Below are 24,353 nucleotides of genomic sequence, written 5' to 3' on the forward strand. Positions count from 1 at the left end.
AAAGATGTTAAAAAAAAAAAAAAAGAAAGTGCGCTGACTCTTTGTTTATACTGTTAGAGAAGCAGTCACAGAGGTCTGGAAGAATCTCAGGGAAGATGGGTCAAGTCCAGCAGATACTCCTGCCTTGCCTGGTGACCCTGGACAAGTCACATATCCTGTTCTGTTTCCTCATCTGTGAAATGAGAACATTGGACCTCAAGATCTAAGTCCTTCATGCTACCCTTTGGTGTCTTTGTAACATGAATTCACTTGATTCTACTTTTATAGGCTGACAGTTTATTTTAAAAAGCAGTCTCACTTTATCTTTTCTATTAATCTGTTTGATATGAATTGAGCTAATATGGCAATTTTCATCTCCATCCAGAAGCTTCAGAAATCATGGAGAGCTCACATTTTTATCTGTTTATCTCCCATTACTGTGCCTGAGTGGATTTTGTGTTGCAATATATATTACCTTATTTTGTTAGATGGCCAAGCTATTTCACAATGGCCCAAAGAGCAGTTTATTCTGTTCCATAGCAACAAGCCTTTTGCCCACATTTGCCATCTGGTGTTTGAAGCTGTATCTTGTGGAGATTTTTTTCATTAGCTGACAGTCATTACTCATCTGCTTTTGGCTTTAGTATATTTGACATTCTCATTATTTCTCATCCTAAATAGTCTCTGTTTTAAGTAAGAGAGCACTTGGAGTTGTTTGCTTAATAGAAGGGATTCAATTTCCTCATCTGGAAAACAAGGGCGTTGAATGAGGTTCCTGCCAGTTGGCACCATCTATGATTTTATGAAACTTGGGTTTTAATGACTTATGTATGTGATTGACAGCCCACCTAGACTGTGGTCTGTGAAGAGGAAGGCCATGCCATAATAGGCTCTCTTGATGATGAATAACTGAGTAAGTGAATGAATGGCCACATAAGCCCAGGTAACATCAAGATGAGAGAGCCATTGCCCCATAAAGGCAATACCAATGGTATTTTGTAATTTTCCACAGCACTTTTTTTTTTTTTTTTTTTTTTTGCGGTATGCGGGCCTCTCACTGTTGTGGCCTCTCCCGTTGTGGAGCACAGGCTCCGGATGCGCAGGCCCAGCGGCCATGGCTCACGGGCCCAGCCACTCCGCGACATATGGGATCCTCCCAGACCGGGGCACGAACCCGTATCCCCTGCATCGGCAGGTGGACTCTCAACCACTGCGCCACCAGGGAGGCCCTCCACAGTATTTTTAGAGGTTTCCTAAAAATAAATCTCAAGGCCATGACCTACACAGCCCCTTGCTACCTCCTCCATCTGATTTTTTACTACACTTTCTTCTAGTCTTTATACTATATCCCCACTGGTCGTCCTGGTATTTCAAAACATGCCAAGCATCTAAGTTAAGTTTAATTTAAATATACCTATCAGGGTCCCTATACTGGCTCTTCCCTCTGCCTGGAATGCTCTTCCAAGAATATGCAAGTGGTTTATTCCCTTCATGCAAATCTGTGCTCAAACATCATCTCTCAGAGAGACTATCACATCCCACATCTTATTGTATCCATTTACTTTGCTTTATTTTTCATCATAGCACACACTAATATATGCAATGTGTCTTATATTCATCTATCAATTTATTGTTCCTAGCCCCTGGAATAGTGCTTTGCACACAGGAGTCACTCAAGCAGTAATTGTTGAGTGAATACATGAATGAGAAGAAGAAAAAAATATCCATTAAGTACTTGATTTGTGAATTAAGGTTCTCTCCAACTCCACTGTTAAAGTACACACCTGTCTATAACACAACTTGTAGTTTTTTTGCCTCTATGCCTCTGCACCTATCATTATTTACCCCTTCTATCCCTTTCCCTCTAATTCTGGATACTTGTAAGTCCCAAATCCTACACATCATTGTCTGAGTTCTGTCTTTTCTTTGAAACCTTCACTGACCAGGCCCACTATCTCTTCATCTGAACTGGTGGGACCAATGGCACTCTGTCATCATGCCCTCCCCCATCTGATTCATTATCTGTCTCTGCGTATCTTAACTCCCCAACCATAGGTCTATGAGTAGAGATTATTTTTATGTATTTCTATTTCGTTTTACTTTACATTTTCATGTATATTTTAAATGGAATTGACTTTATTGTTTTAGATAGAATAAAACATTTACTATTAACAATTTTGAATCTGCAAAGATATAAAGATGAAAGCAAAAATTACCCCCAAATTCTACTGTAAAGAGAAAATAACCACTGTGAACATTTAGACACAGCAACCCCCCCAACACCATATTCTTATAAAAAATTGGATACCATATATGTTATCTAGTACCTTAATTTTTTTTTTTTTTTTTTTTTTTTTTTTTTTTTCTTTTTGCGGTATGCGGGCCTCTCACTGTTGTGGCCTCTCCCGCTGCGGAGCACAGGCTCCGGACGCGCAGGCCCAGCGGCCGTGGCTCACGGGCCCAGCCGCTCCGCGGCATATGGGATCCTCCCAGACCGGGGCACGAACCCGTATCCCCTGCATCGGCAGGCGGACTCTCAACCACTGCGCCACCAGGGAGGCCCTACCTTAATTTTTTTTTGCATTTAAAAAAAAAAAACCTTAAGATTATATCGAGGATAATTCAGTAAATTTGTCTTCACTGATACTTTTAATTGCTGCAGTTTCATCATATTTAACCAATCCCTTATTTGACTGACTCTGAAATTATCTGCAATTTTTAGCTATTGCAAATGTTTGATGTATATTTTTGGGGTAAGTGGGATGAGAGATTTGAAGAGAGGGTAGACTTGAAATCATCATGGTGGAGGGATGGAACATGAATTGACTAGAGAAATACTCTTCACATTTGTTTTTACTAATGTGCCCCCTAAAAGAATTTTGAAAAATTCTGTTTGCTTTTGCATTTTTAGAAGTTGGTATGTATAGTTTTTATTAAGTTTTAAAATGTTTAAAGCTTATAATTTCTGGCAAATTGTAAATATATACATGTTAAAATTAAGCTATGCTATTACTTTTTAAAAGATGTCTGATGGAATCAAAATATAGTGGTTTGATATCTACCTTAATCTATTTTTCAAAAAATCATGAACTAGCTCCTTATTAATGATCTGAAATGGTATACAGTTCCTTTTTCTTCTAGAATTACTAATTCTATTCTCCTTTTCTTACAGAGTTTGTGCTAATACAGTATAGTTTTATACTTCAAAGCCTTTTACTGGTCAACCATTGCAATGAAATTTGTGTGCATAAATTTAAATATTTAAAATTTCCTGGGACCACAAGGAAATTTTAAAATGTGTATTACACATTTTGAAAAGTAATTTGTTAAATGTATTAATAAAATAAAAAAGCTGTTTTTCTCTTCCAACTAGGTAATGTATCTATGGGTGTTACTTGTTGGTAGAATTAAATAGGAGCAGTATCAATTTTTTTCTTATTTTTCATTTTTATAGATGTAAGTGCTGAGAAACATTTTCACATTAATCAAGTAGATGGGAATGGGCAGAGTTTTGTTATAGCAATTTTCCTCAATCCTTTGAACTCCTTTTGAGTTATTTGGTAAAAAAATTGTGTATAAATTTATTACCAAAAAATACTTCTAATGATCTGTCAGTGGATAAGCAATTAGGCCTCCTGTCAATTTTATTGACAGTAAAGACAGGGCTGGAGAAATGTCTTAGGGGGCCAGGCACAGACATTGGCTGGAGCATCTTTGAACTTGATGACTATGGATATTCTGTCTACTGTGTGGTGTGCTTGCCCCAGTGCTGCCTGGCTCCTCAGGTGCAGCCCAGAGAAGCAGGGCTGGGTTTCATCAGGGTTGAAAATTCAGCACATGTGTGTTAACTAAAAGATATAAGAAATATGAAAAAATAGCTGGTGGAATCCAGGCTGGACAAGGAAAGTGGTGAAAGATGGACTGGGGGAAAGCAGAGAGGAGAAAGTAAAGGGAGGGCTCTTTAAGGTGTGGCAAATAGGAAAAAGAAGAAATGGTGGTCAGTTGTGTGATTCCGTAGTTTTAGAGGTAGAACAGTTATGGGTCGTGAACATGCCCAAGTTGTGGCCATGACGTGAAGTTCATAAACTTCATTTGTTCGTAAACAGATCACATGAAGATGAGTTCATGGAAGTAGGTGCTATGATCTCAAAAGGGTTGTCCATGTTTATATGATGAGGAGTGAAGGCAGGGCTTGCAGTGGAGAGATAGAGTGTGGGGCAGGCGTCAACAGATTTGAACAATGAGAGAAGGCTGGTAAAGCAGAACAACAAAGAAAGAGGAAGAATGCCTTGAAAGCTGAAAGGAGTGGGTCTTAAGGGAGCTTTCCATGTTTACAAGAAGCTGCAGGAAAAATGGTTTAGAAATGGCCATGGTGGGTATGGAAACTCATTGCCTGACCCTGATGTATGAATACCTGTCATTTGAGAAGGGTAGGGAAGGCCATGTCCTCAGGGAAGAGCCCCAGTTATCAGGAGGGAGAAACTCACAGCAGATATTGAAGACACAGGGAAATTTGCTGTTGATGGATGGGCAGTAACAAGAGGTCACAGTGAAGTGGAGAGTGGTAGGAGCAGGTCAGGAACAAGAAAGTATCACAGAGCTTTTTGAAGAGAATGTTACACATCAAGATCCCTGCTGTGTATTTGAGGAGCAGGTGAATTCTAGTTTTCATGTTGACTGAAGAAAACAGAAAAGAGGGCAGGTGGATTTAGTCCAGTGGTCTCTGAGGAGTAGGGCCTTTGCCCAACTACTCAACATCAGCTTTAAGTTCATTGAAGATGTGTCTTGCTTGGTTGAAATAATTGAGGCTTACATGCTGCAGACATGCTGAATTATTATTTTAACGTATTTTTGCTTTTTATTGCCAGTATATCACTGGGATTATTTTTGCGCCTGTATTTATTATTAATTATTTATTTAATAATTACATTACAAAAGACATTGGCTTATATTATAATTTTTATTCTCTGTATATCTGTGTTTATGTATATTGTATATTTTGTCAGGTTTTGGTATGAGGATTATGGTAGTTTTAAGAAACAGAGAGGTGTCCATTGTTTTCCACGCTCTGGAGCTCTTAGCACAGACATTTTTCTGTTCTTTGTAAGCTAGAAAGAACTTTGCTATAAAATTCTCTGAATGTGTGCTTTCTAATATGGCATAATAAGCACCTGAAATGCGGCTAATATGACTGAGGAACTGAATTTTTAAATTTATTATTTTTATTTTAAATTTAATTTCTCATTTAAAAATTGATACTCATCTCAGTGTTTCAGTGTTTTGGGGACAAACTGGTTATGTGAAGTCTATGTTTTGTAGATTATGTAAAGTCTAAATATACAGATGAAGTATTTCTAATGAAAATTTACCAGCCAGATTGAAATGTACTTTAAATGCAAAATATACCCTAGATTTTAAAGACTAAGAAAAAATAAAATTAATAACTTTTACATTGATTTTATGTTGACATGATAATTTTTTGTCATAGCCACCTATGTTGTTAAATAAAAGACGTTATTGAAATTAATGTTACTGTTCCTTTTTACACTTTTAGTGTGGCTATTAGAAAATTTAAAATTATAAATGTGGCTTGCATTTGTGACAGGCATTATATTTTTATTAGACAGCATGGTTCTGAACCATGAGCTTTTCTAAAAGGTAGTAAAACTTCCTCAGTTTCTTTTTTTTAAATTTTCATATCTGCTTTTATTTATTTTTAATTAATTTTTATTGGAGTATAGTTGATTTACAATGTTGTGTTAGTTTCTACTGTATAGCAAAGTGAATCAGTTATACATATATATATATCCACTCTTTTCTAGATTCTTTTTCCATTTAGGTTATTACAGAGTATTGAGTAGAGTTCCCTGTGCTATGCAGCAGTTCCTTATTAGTTATATATTTTATATATAGTAGTGTGTATTTGTCAATCCCAATCTCCCAATTTATCCCTCTCCTCATTTTCTTATAGAGTTACTGGTTCATTCAGTTTTCCTATCTCTCCAGAGTAAATTTTGATCATTTATGTCTTCCTCAAAAGTATTTATTTCAAATGTATGAATCTAGTACTTTACAAATATTTCCTTTCTTCCTCCCTCCCTCCCTCCCTCCCTTCCTTTCGGTAATGGTAAATGTTAAATCAGCTCTAAGATACATTGATAAAATTCTGTTTTTGTGATTTTCAATTAATTTTGTATCTGCTTTGACATTTATTGATTCAAATATATTTTTAGAATCATCCAATTACTTTTCTTTATTTGTAGGAATTACATTTTTATTTTCTCTTCTGATAAAAATTGCTGTTTTTTAAAAAGGATATCAATGAATAGAGAAGTCAGTATTTATTTTATTTTCTGTTCCACAAACTATTTTTCCTGCAGTATATTGCCTTCTAATTGTTTAGATAAATTTTATATAAAAGTTTTCTTTCAATATTTCATGTTCCATGAAACATTTATTTTTACAATATTGCATTTAAAAATGAAACAGGATATGTCCTGCACATATATTTCATTTTTCTTTGTCCTTTCTTGCTTTGCAATCCACTTTTACAGAGAAAGCAATCACACTGCACTTAAAAAGAATCAACAATAGATGCAATGTATCTACCATTTAAATGTTCCAGGGATGTGCTAACTTCTTAATTGAAATTACTATATTTAGCCTTCACAGTAGCTCTGTGAAGTATGTACTGATGGTATCCTCAGTTTGCAGATGAGGAAACCAGACCAAGAGGGATTGGAACCCATCCAGGGTTTCCCACCTATTGCCCACGGACTCACACGCTCCATGGGAGAGATCATTCTGTTAGTTTCTCATGCACAATACTAGAAAAATACAGCAGACCTCTTTATAGCAGATGTCTAGCATCAGAACATCAACATAGTTCATGCTAAGATTCCATTGTCAGGCAATTATTACACGCAGTTATGTTCAGTGTTAATAAATTGTCCCATGGTATACTACTACTGTGTTCTGGACTTGGGATCCTATAACAGCCTAACAAAAATCTTTCATTCATCTGCAGTGAGGTACACTTTCTATAAACAATTGTTTCCTTTAATCATTTGGGGGGTGGGGAGAAATAGATACCAATTAGCCATTTTTAATACTGTGTATCTTCAAATTAGAATTTTTGAAGTCTTACTTATATCTATAGAATGGCAGAAAAGGAGAAACTTCATACAGTTTACTTCTTTGGGCAAGCAAAGGCAAATCCCTATCTTTTTGCCTCTGAACTCTATCCCACTTGCTGTCAAATACCTTTTAAAATTAATTTAGCTATGGTATAGTCTCTTTTAAGATTTAGATATTTAATAACAACAAATGACTATGGTTCATTAATTTGTGATTCTTTTCTTTCTTTTTTTTAAAGATAGTGTTTTTGGAAGAAGCATCCCAACAAGAAAAGCTGGCCAAAGAATGGTGTTTCAAGCCATGTGAAATAAGGGAACTGAGCCACCAGTAAGTCAGAGCCAACATTTTTCCCTTTTACTTGATGCTGTTAAATAGTCTCAGATGATAAGAACCTGTCTTGAGAGACAGAGAGGCTTTTTTTTTTTTTTTTAAGGATGAGGTGGGAAAGAGAAGGTAAATAGAGAACATGGAGCTGAAAGACAGAAACTTTGAAAACTAGAGGCTGCCATCACTCATTTACTTCTTCAGCAAATATTTGTTGAGCTTATTATGTGTTGTGTAAGAATAGGATCTGGAGGTGAAAATGATCTACAGAGCCTTGGTCCTCACTGGGTTTATGGCCCATGGGAGACAGGGAGCATAAACAAGTGCACAGATATGTAAGCATGACAGTGATGCCTTCTATAAAGGAAGTAACGAGGGAGCATGATAGAGATAAACTAGTGCTGTGGAGGGGAGTTTGGGGAGGAATAACTCTGACAGTGTGCTTAGGGAAGACCTATCTCCAAAAGTAGCATTTGAGCTACAATTTTATGTTCCAGCTACTTTAGTGGTTAATATTTGTGCCAAATGTGTTTCCTGTTGATTGGTCTACTCTCTTCATAGCCTGGGTGATTTGTCTTATAGAAATGGGCATACTTTTTTTAAACTCAAAGATTTTGTCTGGTTTCAGGCCAAGTATGTTTCCAAAGTCAATGAAAGTTCCAAAGTCAACCAAAATCGTTTTCATTCTAAAAACACTTTTATAACTTGGGAAGTGGCTTTAGAGTAATGTAGTGAGAACACTGAATTAGGAATTAGAACACCTGCCACGAATCCTCACCCTACAGCTCTGTAGCTGTTAGATGGAAAGCAAGCCACTTCCCCTGTTTGACCTCGTCTCCTGGGCTGTTGGCAAAGGATTGTCCTAGATTGTGGTAGACACCTTGTCCACTGCAGGAGGACTGTGAATTGTGTTCCCCCTTAGTCTTTGAGGCAGAGGAGCTGGCCACAGTCCAGAGAGATGGGGTGACTGACCCTAAAGTTTTGTTGCATTTATACTCACATCTCCTCCTCCTTCCCTTTCTGTGCTGCCTCCCTGTTGGCTTAGAAGCATGTGGCCAATGGGCATGCAGATGAGTCCAATGGGCATGGAGGTCATTTTAGGCACCTCTTCTGTTGCCATCTGTTTCCTCGCTAGATTTTCTTGAGAATATAGGTTGAGGAATAACTGACATTTATAAGTCACCTTCTTGCATTGCTTTGTCATGAAAGATTAGAAGGTGGCTTGCGAGTGGATGAGATGGAGGTTGGGAGAGGGTGGGAGGATGGTGGAGTGGCTGGAGGATGGGCAGTGAGGTGAACACATCTGTGGGTCTTCATATCCTTTTGTCCCTCTTTATGAGGCTGCTTTTGGAGTTAAATCCATCTAACAAATGCATATTCCAGGAGACCTATAAGCACTACACACAGAAAAGTGAGAAGGTAAGAAAAATTGTGAACTTTGGTGGAAGACTAAAATCTTTGAAGAAAAATTATATTTAAAATGCAAAGTAATTTTTATATCAAACCTATAAGATAGGTACAGTTGTATTTCTTCAAGTCAGGATTAAAATACATGATGTCTCTGACAGACTGTTTAATAGAGTCAATGTACCTACAGGTATCTCAGCCGTGTGGATTTTTTTTTAAATGAAAATTACAGCTGGAGCACTCTGAGCCGTGCTTTGATAGGAGTGGATCAGACTATGACCATGGACCAGAGAGAGGTTGACAGGGCCAGGATTAGGGTGAGGCAAGTGAGGCATTCACCTTGAGCACAGAATTTAAGGATTTTGGGGAGGGCAAAAAACTTACTAATCAAGATAAATAATACTTTAACGCAGTTTAATGCAGTATTTTTAAAAACCAAAATTAATGCAAAAACCCCACAATGAACAAAATACCAAAATTTTTAATAAGGACAAGATGTTGTTTGTTTCACACTCTTGCATTTTTGTGCAATGAAAGAGTGGTTTTCAAACAGCCCAGGATTCCCAGGCCCTTGGGACCATCGCATCCCCAGCAGTGCATGTTGATGAGGGTTGCCAATAGTGTGCAAGCAGACTGAGTAACTTAGGCTGTTCTATAGAAGTTCATGTGTTTTCATTGTTGGGCTTTTTCTAGCATTTTCCACTTGGTTAAAAGACAGGTGGGTGTTCTGACAAGTGTATACAGGGGCACATATTGTTCTTTCTCTTTTTTTTACCAGGTTCTGGTACAGCCTAGGCAGCACTGCAAGTTTGGGATGTGAAGTTGATGGTTTTTATCCAGGGAAAGTTGAGATTTTCTGAGGAAGTTAGGATAGTGATTAAGTAAAGTGAAAAGAGCAAAGTGGAAAAGCAGAAGGAGAAAGGAGAGCATTTTCACCTTCTCCTGCTTCAGCCTTCAAGCCCCCCTGCTTTGCCTGCAGTTTGACTTTTGATGGCAACCATTTAGCTGCAAGTGGTATCTTTTTTTTTTTTAATTTTTTTTTTTTTTTTTTTGCGGTACGCGGGCCTCTCACTGTTGTGGCCTCTCCCATTGCAGAGCACAGGCTCCGGACGCGCAGGCCCAGCGGCCGTGGCCCACGGGCCCAGCCGCTCCGCGGCATGTGGGATCTTCCCGGACCGGGGCACGAACCCGTGTCCCCTGCATCGGCAGGCGGACTCTCAACCACTGCGCCACCAGGGAAGCCCTGCAAGTGATATCTTGAGGGGAGTTCTAAGCCTGGCTGGGCCACTAATCATCCTCAAGCTTCCTTTGATCTTTCCATAGAATGAGTAGCTGGGCCAGTGACGGCTAATCTCACGTGCAGCTCTGACAGTCCACACACTCCTGCATGTACTGCTATCTGTAGTGATCCTGGAATATAACTTTCATTATGTGAATGTTTCTATTAATAAGCATTTCATAATACTTCCTGTTTCCTAAAAAGGATTACTAGGCTTTCTGGGTGAAAGTTAAACTTCTGATACTGTAAATCCTTGCTCCCTGTCGCCTCTGAAGACTTTGTACCTGTGTTATCTCCTTGAGTTCTTTCATCTCTGGTACCTTCAGAATATGCTCAGGTTTCTCCTACATGGAAAACAAAAAGTGACTTTCACTCCTCCCCTACATTACCATTCTAACTTTCACTACCGAATAGTTTTTGCCCAGTACTTTCTCTACACCTGTCTTTCCTGTTCATGGCTCTCTCCTCAGCACCTAGGACAGTAACTAAAACATACTAGGGCTGGGTAAGTACTTAGATAATAAAGGACTGCATCCATGTGAAATCAGGTGTCATTGTATGGAAATGAAAGCTCGCAGGGTCTGGACTCTTGCAGTTTTTAACACTGGTCACTGTCCTGCACTCCTTCCCCAAATTGCTGTCCTCAGCAACTCTCTGTCATAGGTGTCTATCTTCCTGACAATGATTCTGTCTAGATTGAGCATGACCTCTTCCTCAATCCTACTCTTTAAGTGGAGGCTACTGCTCAAGGTTTAGTTTCATTCTTTCTTCCACAGAAATCTCCGGCACCACCAACTTCTAGGTTTACCTAATCAGGGGAGACTGTCAAATCTGAATGCCATCTTTAACTCTGTGACCTCTTATCCCATGTGTTCAATTGCTTTTTGGAGACTTGCAGGTCATACTTTGACTGTAGGCTTAGTATGACATTGTCCCTCCCTCAAAATGGACTTTCCTTTTAAATTCTCTGTACTTTATGTCATTTATTCAGCATCACATGCTCAGAAACTTACTCTGACTCTTTCCTCTGCTAACTAGAGCTAATAAAAATCAAGTTCTTTCTCTCATATTTATCCTTTTCCTTTATTCAGAAGTGCTCTCATGCTTGAGAGGTTGAAAGAGTGTCCCCACACGTGCCTGCCACCACCAGATTCAACTTCCTAAACCTGGGGTTCAATATGTCACAGTTCTGCCAAAGAAGATAAAAAACAAAGGATCAAATATTCTCATGATCCCCTCCCTCTTGGCTACAGAATAACAAATACATGTTAATTCACTAAATTGAGTATTCAAGACCCTTTCTTAAAAAAATTTTTTTGTAGTTGTTTTTTAGGAAACATTTTTTATATAGTAAAGTGCACAGATCTTATATAATTTGATAAACTTTGACAAATATATATTTGTCAAACATACCAATCAAGATATAAAACATTCCTGTCATCCTAGAAAGTTCCCCTGTGCTGCTTCCAGTCACTGTCCAGCCCCTTATCAGCAGCTACTGTTTGATTTCTATCACTTAGATTAATTTTGCCTGTTTTTGAACATCACATAAATGTAATAACTCAATATGTACTCTTCTGTGTCTGGATTCTTCCATTCAAAATAATGTTTTTGAGATTCACCCATATTGTTATGTATACTAGTAGTCCAATCTTTTTCATTGCAAATAGCGTTTCATTGTATCAATAGACCAGTTTGTTTATCTATGTTCCTGTGGCATTTGGATTGTTCTCGCCCCCCCCCCGCCCTTTTGTTATTGGTGTATAATTGCTTTACAATGTTGTGTTAGTTTCTGCTGTACTAACTAATGAAGTGAATCGGCTATATGTGTATATCTGTCCTCTCCCTCTTGGACCTCCCTCCCACCCCACCCACCATCCCACCCGTCTAGGTCATCACAGAGCACCGAGCTGAGCTTCCTGTGCTTTACAGCAGGTTCCCACTAGCTATCTATTTTACACACGGTAGTGTACATAATCTCCCTAATCTCCCAATCTCAATCCTAATTTCCCAGTTCTTCCCACCCTCCCCTTCCCCCCATGTCCACATGTCCATTCTCTCCATTTACGTCTCTATTCCTGCCCTGGAAGTGGGTTCATCTGTACCATTTTTCTGGATTCCACATGTATGCATTAGTATACAATATTTTTTCTTCTCTTTCTGACTTACTTCACTCTGTATAACAGACTCTAGGTCCATCCACATCTCTACAAATGACCCAATTTCATTCATTTGTATGGCTGAGTAATATTCCATTGTATATATGTACCACATTTTCCTTATCCATTCATCTGTCATTGGACATTTAGGTTGTTTCCATGTCCTGGCTATCGTAAATTTGAGGTTAGTATGAATAAATCCCCCATAAAGTCTTATATGATCCTTTTTGTAAACATATGTTTTATTTCACTTGGGTAAATTACTAGGAGTGAAATTGCTCCTTCTGTCTCTCTGTGTTTGTCTCTCTCTCTTACACACACACACACACGTACACACGTCCTCTCTCACCCCTGATGTCCTCAACTAGATTATAATCTCTTTGAGGACAAGAAGATGTCTTATTTTTCTTTGGACTCAAGGTGTAGCACAGTTTCTTAAACATAGTAGATACTTGGGAAATATTATTTGATTGAACAATTCAACTACATGAAGAAGTCACACTGCCATTCCATGTTATGATGATGGGGACAGTAAAAGCCCCAAGGACTGAAGTGTTCTGAAGAGGTCAGTGACTGACGCCAAAGAGGAATCTGTATTTCCTTCTCCCTCTCTGCATGCCCCCTCGTTGTAGGCCCACTTACTGCAGCCTTCTTGAAGTGCTTTTAGGTTGCCACTGCTTTTCATTTCCAGAGTGAATGAAAAATTCAGAGTGTAGTGATGAAGAATACTGAGGCTACTGCCTGGGTTTGAGTCTAGGCTCTAGAGCTGAAGTTGAATGATTACGTTTTTCAAGCTATTTAAATTTCCTGAGCTTGAGTTTACTCTTGTGAAGATGGGGATTACAATACTACTTCTTAACTTTGTTGTGAGCATTACATCATCATCACAACTAATTTTTTTGGTGCTTTCCATTATCTAGGCACTGTTTTTGCAAATATTAACTCAATCCTCAAAACAGCCCTACAGTGAAACTCTAGCTCTGTTTTATGTAAGGGGAAACTGAGTCACAGAACAGTTAAAGAATATCCCACTGCTGGTTTATGGTGGGGCATAAATTCAAAATCAGGCAGTATCAGTCAAGAATGTGTATACTCAAACCTTATAATAAACTGCCTTCCACAAATAAGATGATGTACGTAGAATGCTGTGCCCAGTGCCCAGTACATGTCCGACTTCAGTAAACATTACCTGCTGTCACCATCATCCTTATCATCATCACCACCATTCCTAGTTCTCATTTTTAAAAAATAAAGCATTTATAGATACCCGTGGCTTTATTTGTCTTCCATTTAAGTGGTATACATTTTGAATTGGTACCATATGGGATTCTTTATTATGTCCAATTCTGAGTTCAAGTTCCTTATGTATATAAAAATGTAACTAATATTTCCTTGCGGTGATGGTGGTGGTGGTGGTGCATACTGTATTTTAACAAATATCTGCTTGGATGCAATTAGACAATAGACACCAGTGAACCAGATTATTTCTTTAGAAAAGCTTTAAGTGTCTATTAGCATTGGGCTGCCTCAATTCTGTGGGCAGTGCCTCTGAAAACTCTAAAAAACATCGTTCTAGGACTCGCTGTTATAAGAGTTAATAGAAATAGGAAAATTGATGGGTGGAACAGTGGAGTGATCAGAAACATGTGGAGCATGGTTGTCATAGCATTGCACCTGTATCTTCACTTAACTGTTTATACCACTCACCCACTGACACTCTCGTCTTCTCAGATTGCCCTTCCCTAACCAGCCTCAGTTTGCTTTTGTTGCTTCTGTTTCAGAACTCAGCCCCTCCATCACATGGGACAGGACTAGATTTCTTGCAGTCAGCCAAGGTCAAGGTGACCATTGGGACTAAAATTGTGGCCATTCTGTTTCTCATCATCAGTCATCCTTAGTGACTTGTGTGTAATTCCTCATCATGGCTCTAGAAGTTTTGACCTCCTCTCTCATCTTTGCCCTCTGTCCTACAACCCCCAATTGTGAGAACAAAGTCATACGATTAAACTGTAGCTTCACACATTTCTTGTGCAACGACTGCTTTGCTTCTACTCAGTGCTGTGCTTTTTCCTCCTTTCATGATCTATGGTAAACTTTATACCAAGACATTCCAATTTAGGACTGTTACCTCTCCTAGCAGAGTTTCATTTTTATTTTCTGATCTCTAAATAATAGAATAATTTACATTCATCTGATTGCATTGACTCTAAACCTGGGTGGAGTAAACAATTAAATCACTGTATAGAGAAAATGTGATTTAAAGATATGGAAAATGACTAAAGATGTTATTAAATTCTTTTCTCCTTATCTTAATTTCCAGTGAGTTCTTCATGCCTGGGCTGGTTGATACACACATCCATGCCCCTCAGTACTGTTTGGCCGGGAGTAACGTAGACCTCCCACTTTTGGAGTGGCTGACCAAGTACACATTTCCTACAGAACACAAATTCCAGAGCATCGACTTTGCTGAAGAAGTATATACCAGAGTTGTTGTAAGTATCCTGCTTATGAGTATTGGTGCATTGTGTTCAGTCATCTATAGAAACATCCATTTCTTGGGGGCAGATTTAAGTTATTAAAAATAGGCAGTTAAGGCTATAATAGACTGTACAGACTTTTTCAGTTCTTTCACAGCTCAGTGAATTTCTGACCACTTCACCTGCATAGCTAGCCACTAGCAAAGAGACAGCTTGAATCTAAATCCTCAAATCCCCTGGGTTCTCATCACTCTCACTTCTCATTTTACTTTACTAAATTTGGGTTTAATGCATATGTGTGTCCCTTTACTCTTGCCAATCCACAGTGCTGTTCTAGGTACCATATGGAATAGCTGTGTAACCTTTAGAAAGTTCTGTGACTCATTTTCCCCATTTGTAAAAAAACAGAGATAATGATAGTACCTACTTGTTAGGATTGTTATGATAATTAAGGGAGTTAATATTTGTTAAGCTCTTAAAATAGTGCCTGACATATGTATTTGCTTTACAAAATTCCCAAGGAAATCTAAAATTAAACTTTCAACTTATAGTGAGAAGGGTATCACATTATTTTGGTAGCTTGGAAAGGAAGGAAAATAGGATGGTCCCCTCTTGCAGGGCCTGCGGGAATGTGATGAGCATTAACCCAGTAGAGGGAGCTATGGAGCTAGTTCAGTCAGAGAACAGTGGCTGTGGTGTGTGCCAACTAAAGGCCCTGAAATGTCCTTCCTTCCACTCTATCAGGAAAATCAGTTCCCTTTATTCTACTCCAACCCTATGCCCAGTCCACTCAGCAGCCAGAAATAACTTCTGCAGCTGAGAATTAAAGCTGCAAATATCCTATCTGACCGCTAACTCTTGTTATCTAGCATACTTAGTCTGAACATTCCTGCATTTTTATTGGACCCACTGATGGTTTTTCTCTTAAAGTAATGGTGTGAGGGTGATAATATTATAAGCCTTATACAGTGACCTAGCCACCCTGCCAGTTTCCCAGATCTTGCATCATCCAAGCCTTAAAGAGTAAAAGCAAGTGCTATCATTTATATACTTGCCTTGCTTAGTTATAAATTCAGTGTAATTGTGGACTTTACATATTTAGCGCGGATCCACATGACACCAGGAAAACTGAGAAGGACTAAGCCTGTGTTGGAAGTTGCTAGTGCATTGTGTTAATGAATTGTGTTAACCACATCAAATCTTTTTATTCTCAAAATTTATTTATACCTTGCATTGTTCTGAAAAGGGTTAGAGATATCTTAAAATTGCATTGTATACAAGAGAAGAAAATGAGTCATGAAATCACAGCAAAGGAAAAAAAAGGAGGAGGAAAAATAAAATAAAGCCAAGAGGTAAATGTATACCATGGGGGTCCATGCACTTGTTAGGATTTGTCACACATTTGGCTTTAACTGACCCAGAGAGGGAAATCAAAGTATTTGATGTCAGTGAGTACAAAATAGGTGTTATTCTCTACAAGTATTTTCGGTGTACACATCCTCTGTTTCTGATTATGAGCAGGCCCATAGACTTTAAGAGCTGGATGAGCTGAGAGTATAATTGACATTTGTTTAAGAAAGTTGAGATTTGTTAACTAGAACCTGTCCCTAAGGCTGAAGACTGCCTGTGGCAATGCAAAGGGGGTGCTAAGGCAGTACCCATGAACCAAGACATTTTTTGTTTTGTTTTTTATTTTCTGCCTCAGAAAACAGTCCTGGATCTATTCTTCAAGAAATGGGCAAGCCAGACCCCAGAGTTTTGCACCACAGATTTTGACAGTGATTATTTAATCTGAAAGTAATTTAAAGTATATATTAGCAAACATCTCCTAAGATTGTTAAGAAAAAAATCCCAGTAAGTCAGTCCTGGAATATCACCCTTTAAACATTGCAAACTGGGTGAGAGATTGCAGTTTCAAATTGGACTTTGGACTGGAATGAACCAAAAAGACTCGAAAGTTCAGGAATCTGTATATTATATAGATTATAGTCAAGGGACTGGAGAGTGAGATTCTTGGTAAATATGCCAAGACAAACTGGTTGCAAATATTCTCCTGGATAATAGAATGAATATGCTTACTCTATGGGGTTGTCAAATTCAGCAGATAAATTCAACTAATTCCAAAGAGGTGTCAGGTCATTAAAGTACAGGTGAAAAGGCAAGGAGTCAGGCCACTCTTTTCCCCTGTTTTAGCTCATGGAAATTGTATAACCTGTTAAGGGGCCTGTTGATACTGGCGCTGAAGCTCAGTAGTAGTTTGCAATCTATTTTGAGCTCAAAAGGCTTGGTCTCAAGAATTGACAATTCTTATCAAGAATTGAAAGCAGGGGAAAGGTTGGGAAGCACAGCCAATATTTTGATGTTATTCCTGATAGATTTCTTTATAAATTGGAAAGTCATCGTTAATGGAAAAGCCCTCTCAAAAGCTTATGAGAAACTAGGGTGGAACAGATGCCCGGGAACCCAAACATATAACATGCGAAGAAGAAAAGTAGCTGCATTTTAGACGGCTTACCTAGTAAGATTTTTCAGCCAAATTCTTTCCTTACTTTTTTTTTTTTTTTTTTTTTTTTTTTACGGTACACGGGCCTCTCCCTGTTGTGGCCTCTCCCATTGCGGAACACAGGCTCCGGACTCACAGGCTCAGCGGCCATGGCTCACGGGCCCAGTCGCTCCACGGCATGTGGGATCCTCCCGGACCGGGGCACGAACCCACATCCCCTGCATGGGCAGGCGGACTCCCAACCACCACGCCACCAGGGAAGCCCCTTTCCTTACTTTTTTAACTACATAAGTCACACACATGTGGCTGAACGCAGTGGGAACCAACAGGAGTAGCTTTGGGGTTCTTTCTTCTCCCCCTCCTTCCCTCTCTTCTTTCCTTTTTTTCCCCTCCTCTATGGGCTCTCCCTGTCCTGTCCCTTAAATGTAATTTGGGCCGATTCTTGAACTTTCTATTCTTTTAGTTTGTTCCAGTCCAATTTGAAACTGCAGTTTCTCATCTAGAAGCTTTTCTGTATGAGAAGTGTTTTCCCCACTGACTCAGAGGAAGGACTTGCTGTTGGTGGCTGGGTAGTACTTCCATTGTCATTGTTGCTAATTAGCTGAAATTTTCCATTTTGATCTCCTTCTTCAAGCCCCTGTTTTAGAAAGGTGTTTAAAGTGTTGAGAATTTAGAAAATGTCAGATTACACTTCTGTTTTAATTTTGAGTTTCATTTTATTTTGCTTAGTAAATGTAACGTGTGTGGTTATTTTTCTTGGGAATTAGTTTACTGTTATTTTATGACCCAATAAAAGGTCAATTTTTATGATTATTCTACACATTTTTAAACAGACTGTGTTTTCTCTGTCAATATGACTTTTTAAAATATCTGCTAGATTAGGTTGTTAAAAGTGTTAAACAAGTCTTGTATCATTTTCCTCTATAGTCTCAATAAGACAAGAAACTTAAATAGTCTTCCCTTCAAGATGCAGCCCCCTCACCATGTCCTGTGTTACATCACGTGAGATTTTAGTTCCTGGTTTTTTTTCTTTGCCGTCTACATACATTTAATTTAAAATGTTTTTTTAAATTTAATTTAATTTTTTTATACAGCAGGTTCTTATTAGTTATCAGTTTTATACACTTCAGTGTATACATATCAATCCCAATCTCCCAATTCATCACACCACCACCCCCTGGCCACTTCCCCCCCTTGGTGTCCATATGTTTGTCCTCTACTTCTGTGTCTCAATTTCTGCCCTGCAAACCGGTTCATCTGTACCATTTTTCTAGGTTCCACATATATGCGTTAATATACGATATTTGTTTTTCTCTTTCTGACTTACTTCACTCTGTATGACAGTTTCTAGATCCATCCATGTCTCAACACATGACCCAGTTTCGTTCCTTTCTATGGCTGAGTAATATTCCACTGTATATATGTACCACTTCTTCTTTATCCATTCGTCTGTTGATGGGCATTTAGGTTGCCTCCATGACCTGGCTATTGTAAATAGTACTGCAGTGAACATTGGGGTGCATGTGTCTTTTTGAATTATGGTTTGCTCTGGGTATATGCCCAGTAGTGGAATTGCTGGATCATATGGTAATTTTATTTTTATTTTTTTAAGGAACCTCCATACTGTTCTCCATAATGGCTGTATCAATTTACATTCCCACCAGCAGTGCAAGAGGGTTCCCTTTTCTCCACACCCTCTTCAGCATTTGTTGCTTGTAGATTCTCTGATGATGCCCATTCTAACTGGTGTGAGGTGGTACCTCATTGTAGTTTTGATTTGCATTTCGCTAATAATTAGTGATGTTGAGCAGCTTTTCACGTGCCTCTTGGCCATCTGTATGTCTTCTTCGGAGAAATGTCTATTTAGGTCTTCTGCCCATTTTTGGATTGGTTTTTTTTTTAATATTGAGCTGCATGAGCTGTTTATATATTTTGAAGATTAATCCTTTGTCCGTTGATTCATTTGCAAATATTTTCTCCCATTTTGAGGATTGTCTTTTCGTCTTGTTTATGGTTTCCTTTGCTGTGCAAAAGCTTTGGAGTTTCATTAGGTCCCATTTGTTTATTTTTGTTTTTATCTCCATTTCTCTAGGAGGTGGATCAAAAAAGATCTTGCTCTGATTTATGTCAAAGAGTGTTCTTCCTATGTTTTCCTGTAAGAGTTTTAGTGTCCTGTCTTACATTTAGGTCTCTAATCCACTTTGAGTTGATTTTTGTGTATGGTGTTAGGGAGTGTTCTAATTTCCTTCTTTTACATGTAGCTGTCCAGTTTTCCCAGCACCACTTATTGAAGAGACTGTCTTTTCTCCATTGTATATCCTTGCCTCCTTTGTCATAGATTAGTTGACCATAGGTGTGTGGGTTTGTCTCTGGGCTTTCTAACTTGTTCCATTGATCTATGTTTCTGTTTTTGTGCCGGTATCATATTGTCTTGATTACTGTAGCTTTGTAGCATAGTCTGAAGTCAGGGAGTCTGATTCCTCCAGCTCTGTTTTTTTTCCCTTAAGACTGCTTTGGCTATTCAGGGTCTTTTGTGTCTCCATACAAATTTTAAGATTTTTTGCTCTAGTTCCGTAAAAAATGCCATTGGTAATTTGATAGGGATTGCATTGAATCTGTAGATTGCTTTGGGTAGTATAGTCATTTTCACAATATTGATTCTTCCAATCCAAGAACATGGTATATCTCTCCATCTGTTGGTATCATCTTTAATTTCTTTCATCAGTGTCTTATAATTTTCTGCATACAGGTCTTTTGTCTCCTTAGGTAAGTTTATTCCTAGGTATTTTATTCTTTTTGTTGCAGTGGTAAATGGGAGTGTTTCCTTAATTTCTCTTTCAGATTTTTCATCATTAGTGTATAGGAATGCAACAGATTTCTGTGCATTAATTTTGTATCCTGCAACTTTACCAAATTCATTGATTAGCTCTAGTAGTTTTCTGGTGGCATCTTTAGGATTCTCTATGTATAGTATCATGTTATCTGCAAAGAGTGACAGTTTTACTTCTTCTTTTCCAATTTGTATTCCTTTTATTTCTTTTTCTTCTCTGATTGCCATGGCTAGGACTTCCCAAACTATGTTGAATAATAGTGGTGAGAGTGGACATCCTTGTCTTGTTCCTGATTTAGAGGAAATTTTTCAATTTTTCACCATTGAGAATGATGTTTGCTGTGGGTTTGTTGTATATGGCCTTTATTATGTTGAGGTAGGTTCCCTCTGTGCCCACTTTCTGGAGAGTTTTTATCATAAATGGGTGTTGAATTTTGTCAAAAGCTTTTTCTGCATCTACTGAGATGATCATATGGTTTTTATTCTTCAATTTGTTAATATGGTGTATCACATTGACTGATTTGCATATATTGAAGAATCCTTGCATTCCTGGGATAAATCCCACTTGATCATGTTGTATGATCCTTTTAATGTGTTGTTAGATTCTGTTTGCTAGTGTTTTGTTGAGGATTTTTGCGTCTATATTCATCAGTGATATTGGTCTGTAATTTTCTTTTTTTGTAGTACCTTTGTCTGGTTTTGGTATCAGGGTTATGGTGACCTTATAGAATGAGTTTGGGAGTGTTTCTTCCTCCGCAATTTTTTGGAAGAGTTTGAGAAGGATGGGTGTTAAGTCTTCTCTAAATGTTTCATAGAGTTCACCTGTGAAGCCATCTGGTCCTGGACTTTTGTTTGTTGGAAGATTTTTTTTTTTGGAAGATTTTTAATCACAGTTTCAATTTCATTACTTGTGATTAGTCTGTTCATATTTTCTATTTCTTCCTGGTTCAGTCTTGGAAGTTTATACCTTTCTAAGAATTTGTCCATTTCTTCCAGGTTGTCCATTTTATTGGCATAGAGTTGCTTGTAGTAGTCTCTTAGGATGCTTTATATTTCTGCAGTGTCTGTTGTAACTTCTCCTTTTTCATTTCTAATTTTATGGATTTGAATCCTCTCCCTCTTTTTCTTGATGAGTCTGGCTAATGGTTTATCAATTTTGTTTATCTTCTCAAAGAACACGCTTTTAGTTTTATTGATCTTTGCTATTGTTTTCTTTGTTTCTATATCATTTATTTCTGCTCTGATCTTTATGATTTCTTTCCTTCTGCTAACTTTGGGTTTTGCTTGTTCTCCTTTCTCTAGTTCCTTCAGGTGTAAGGTTAGATTGTTTATTTGAGATTTTTCTTGTTTCTTGAGGTAGGCTTGTATAGCTATAAACTTCCCTCTTAGAACTGCTTTTGCTGCATTTCATAGGTTTTGGATCGTCTTGTTTTCATTGTCATTTGTCTCTAGGTATTTTTTGATTTCCTCTTTGATTTCTTCAGTGATCTCTTCGTTATTTAGTAACGTATTGTTTAGCCTCCATGTGTTTGTGTTTTTTATGGTTTTTTCCTCATAATTCATTTCTAATCTCATAGCGTTGTGGTCAGAAAAGATGCTTGATATGATTTCAATTTTCTTAATTTACTGAGGCTTGATTTGTGACCCAAGACGTGATCTATCCTGAAGAATGTTCCATGTGCATTTGAGAAGAAAGTGTAATCTGCTGTTTTTGGATGGAATGTCCTATAAATATCAATTAAATCTATCTGGTCTATTGTGTCATTTAAAGCTTCTGTTTCCTTATTTATTTTCATTTTGGATGATCTGTTGATTGGGGTAAGTGAGGTGTTAAAAGTCCCCCACTATTATTATGTTACTGTCAATTTCCTTTTATAGCTGTTAGCAGTTGCCTTATGTATTGAGGTGCTCCTATGTTGGGTACATAAATATTTATAATTGTTATATCTTCTTGGATTGATCCCTTGATCATTATGTAGTGTCCTTCCTTGTCTCTTGTAACATTCTTTATTTTAAAGTCTACTTTATCTGATATGAGTATTGCTACTCCAGCTTTGATTTCCATTTGCATGGAATATCTTTTTCCATCCCCTCACTTTCAGTCTGTATGTGTCCCTAGGTCTAAAGTGGGTCTCTTGTAGACAGCATATATATGGGTCTTGTTTTTATATCCATTCAGCAAGCTTGTGTCTTTTAGTTGGAGCATTTAATCCGTTCACGTTTAAGGTAATTATCGATATGTATGTTCCTATGACCATCTTCTTAATTGTTTTGGGTTTGTTTTTGTAGGTCATTTTCTTCTCTTGTGTTTCCTACTTAGAGAAGTTCCTTTAGCATTTGTTGTAGAGCTGGTTTGGTGGTGGTGAATTCTCTTAGCTTTTGCTTGTCTGTAAAGCTTTTGATTTCTCCATCGAATCTGAATGAGATCCTTGCTGGGTAGAGTAATCTTGGTTGTAGGTTCTTCCCTTTCATCACTTTACCATGCCACTCCCTTCTGGCTTGTAGAGTTTGTGGTGAGAAATCAGCTGTTAACCTTACGGGAGTTCTCTTGTATGTTATTTGTCATTTTTCCCTTGCTGCTTTCAGTAATTTTTCTTTGTCTTTAATTTTTGCCAATTTGATTACTATGTGTCTTGGTGTGTTCCTCCTTGGGTTTATCCTGTGTGGGACTCTCTGCGCGTCCTAGACTTGGGTGGCTATTTTCTTTCCCACGTTAGGGAAGTTTTTGACTATAATCTCTTCAGATATTTTCTCGGGTCCTTTCTCTCTCTCTTCTCCTTCTGGGACCACTATAATGCGAATGGTGTTGCGTTTAATGTTGTCCCAGAGGTCTCTTAGGCTGTCTTCATTTCTTTTCCTTCTTTTTTCTTTATTCTGTTCTGCAGGAGTGAATTCCACCATTCTGTCTTCCAGGTCACTTATCCATTCTTCTGCCTCAGTTATTCTGCTATTGATTCCTTCTAGTGTATTTTTCATTTCAGTTATTGTATTGTTCATCTCTGTTTGTTTGTTCTTTAATTCTTCTAGGTCTGTGTTAAAAATTTCTTGCATCTTCTCGATCTTTGCCTCCATTCTTTTTCCAAGGTCCTGGATCATCTTCACTATCATTATTCTGAATTCTTTTTCTGAAAGGTTGCCTATCTCCACTTCATTTAGTTGTTTTTTGGGGTTTTATCTTGTTTCTTCATCTGGTACATAGCCCTCTGCCTTTTCATCTTGTCTATCTTTCTGTGAATGTGGTTTTTGTTCCACAGGCTGCAGGATTGTAGTTCTTCTTGCTTCTGCTGTCTGCCCTCTGGTGGATGTCTAAAATGTTTTCAATTTGGATCCTCTTTGTTTTGGATTTATTTTCTTAGATGATGATAATCTTTTCCAATAAGGTGGGTGACAAACAACCCAAATCCTTGAACTACCAAAAATGGTTTTAGTTTTTTCTGACTCTTGAATGATGCACTTCAGCTACAAAGAGAATTCTCTTTAAAATGATTTTCCCACCAGCATCCAGTGTGCTGATGTCAATCTCATTCTCATTCCCTTCTAGCTAATTTGCTGGCCTTCAGGATTTTCTTCATTGTTGAGGTTCTGAAATTTCACTTATAGATATGTTTTTGTTTTTTTCAGTCCATTTTCTTTAATATAGTATTACTTCTGTTCTGGAAAATGAATTTCCTTCTCTCTCTCTCTTTCTTGTGCATGCATGCTCATTTATTTTCTCTGCCACCCCCCCACCCCATTTCCCATGCTCTTAGTATATTCTTCCCTCCAATCTGTTCTTTCTTTCAGCAACTCTTCTTAGAAAAATAGTGAAACTTCTGTGTATACTTTTGCACTACATTCTTAGAGAATGCCAGTGGCCCAAATAGGCAAGTTATTAATTCACTCTCACTGTTACAGTAGCCTGTTCCTCTGTCAAGGATACAATGTCCTATTCTATGCACGTAACAATGCTTATTTTAGATCATTTTATGCCTCTTGTTGCTTTAGTAAGTCTGATTCCTCATGTTTTCATTCAACAATATTTACTAGGCACACATGAGGATCCAGGCACTTTTCTGGTTGCTGGAGATTGAATTTGATGCCTCTGTCATGGTGTTAACTTTTCTCTTGGGTGTGTGATTATGGTAGCAAGCTAGTACATCCTTTTCTATAGGTGACAGGCTATATAAACATCCTTTACTTGCATCCAGAAATATTTTTTTTCATGTGCAAAGTGTCTTAACATTTGAAAAGATTGACATAAAAATCCAGTTTTCCTAAT

The 24,353-nt window shown here is 37.9% G+C and overlaps 1 protein-coding gene across 1 annotated transcript in view; it reads left to right on the top strand.

Moving 5' to 3' along the window:
- Positions 1-24,353, top strand: part of GDA (guanine deaminase) — a gene marked incomplete at its 5' end in the record, with an annotated part of 135,469 nt that overhangs the window by 44,238 nt on the left and 66,878 nt on the right. Inside the window, 2 exons of the mRNA XM_081237468.1 lie at positions 7,355-7,443; positions 14,606-14,777. Of these exons, the coding sequence (XP_081093594.1) occupies positions 7,355-7,443; positions 14,606-14,777 (261 nt within the window). The remainder of the gene's footprint in view (positions 1-7,354; positions 7,444-14,605; positions 14,778-24,353) is intronic.

Source organism: Mesoplodon bidens (genome assembly GCF_964165515.1).
Source record: "Mesoplodon bidens genome assembly, chromosome: 6".
Taxonomy (NCBI): domain Eukaryota; kingdom Metazoa; phylum Chordata; class Mammalia; order Artiodactyla; family Ziphiidae; genus Mesoplodon; species Mesoplodon bidens.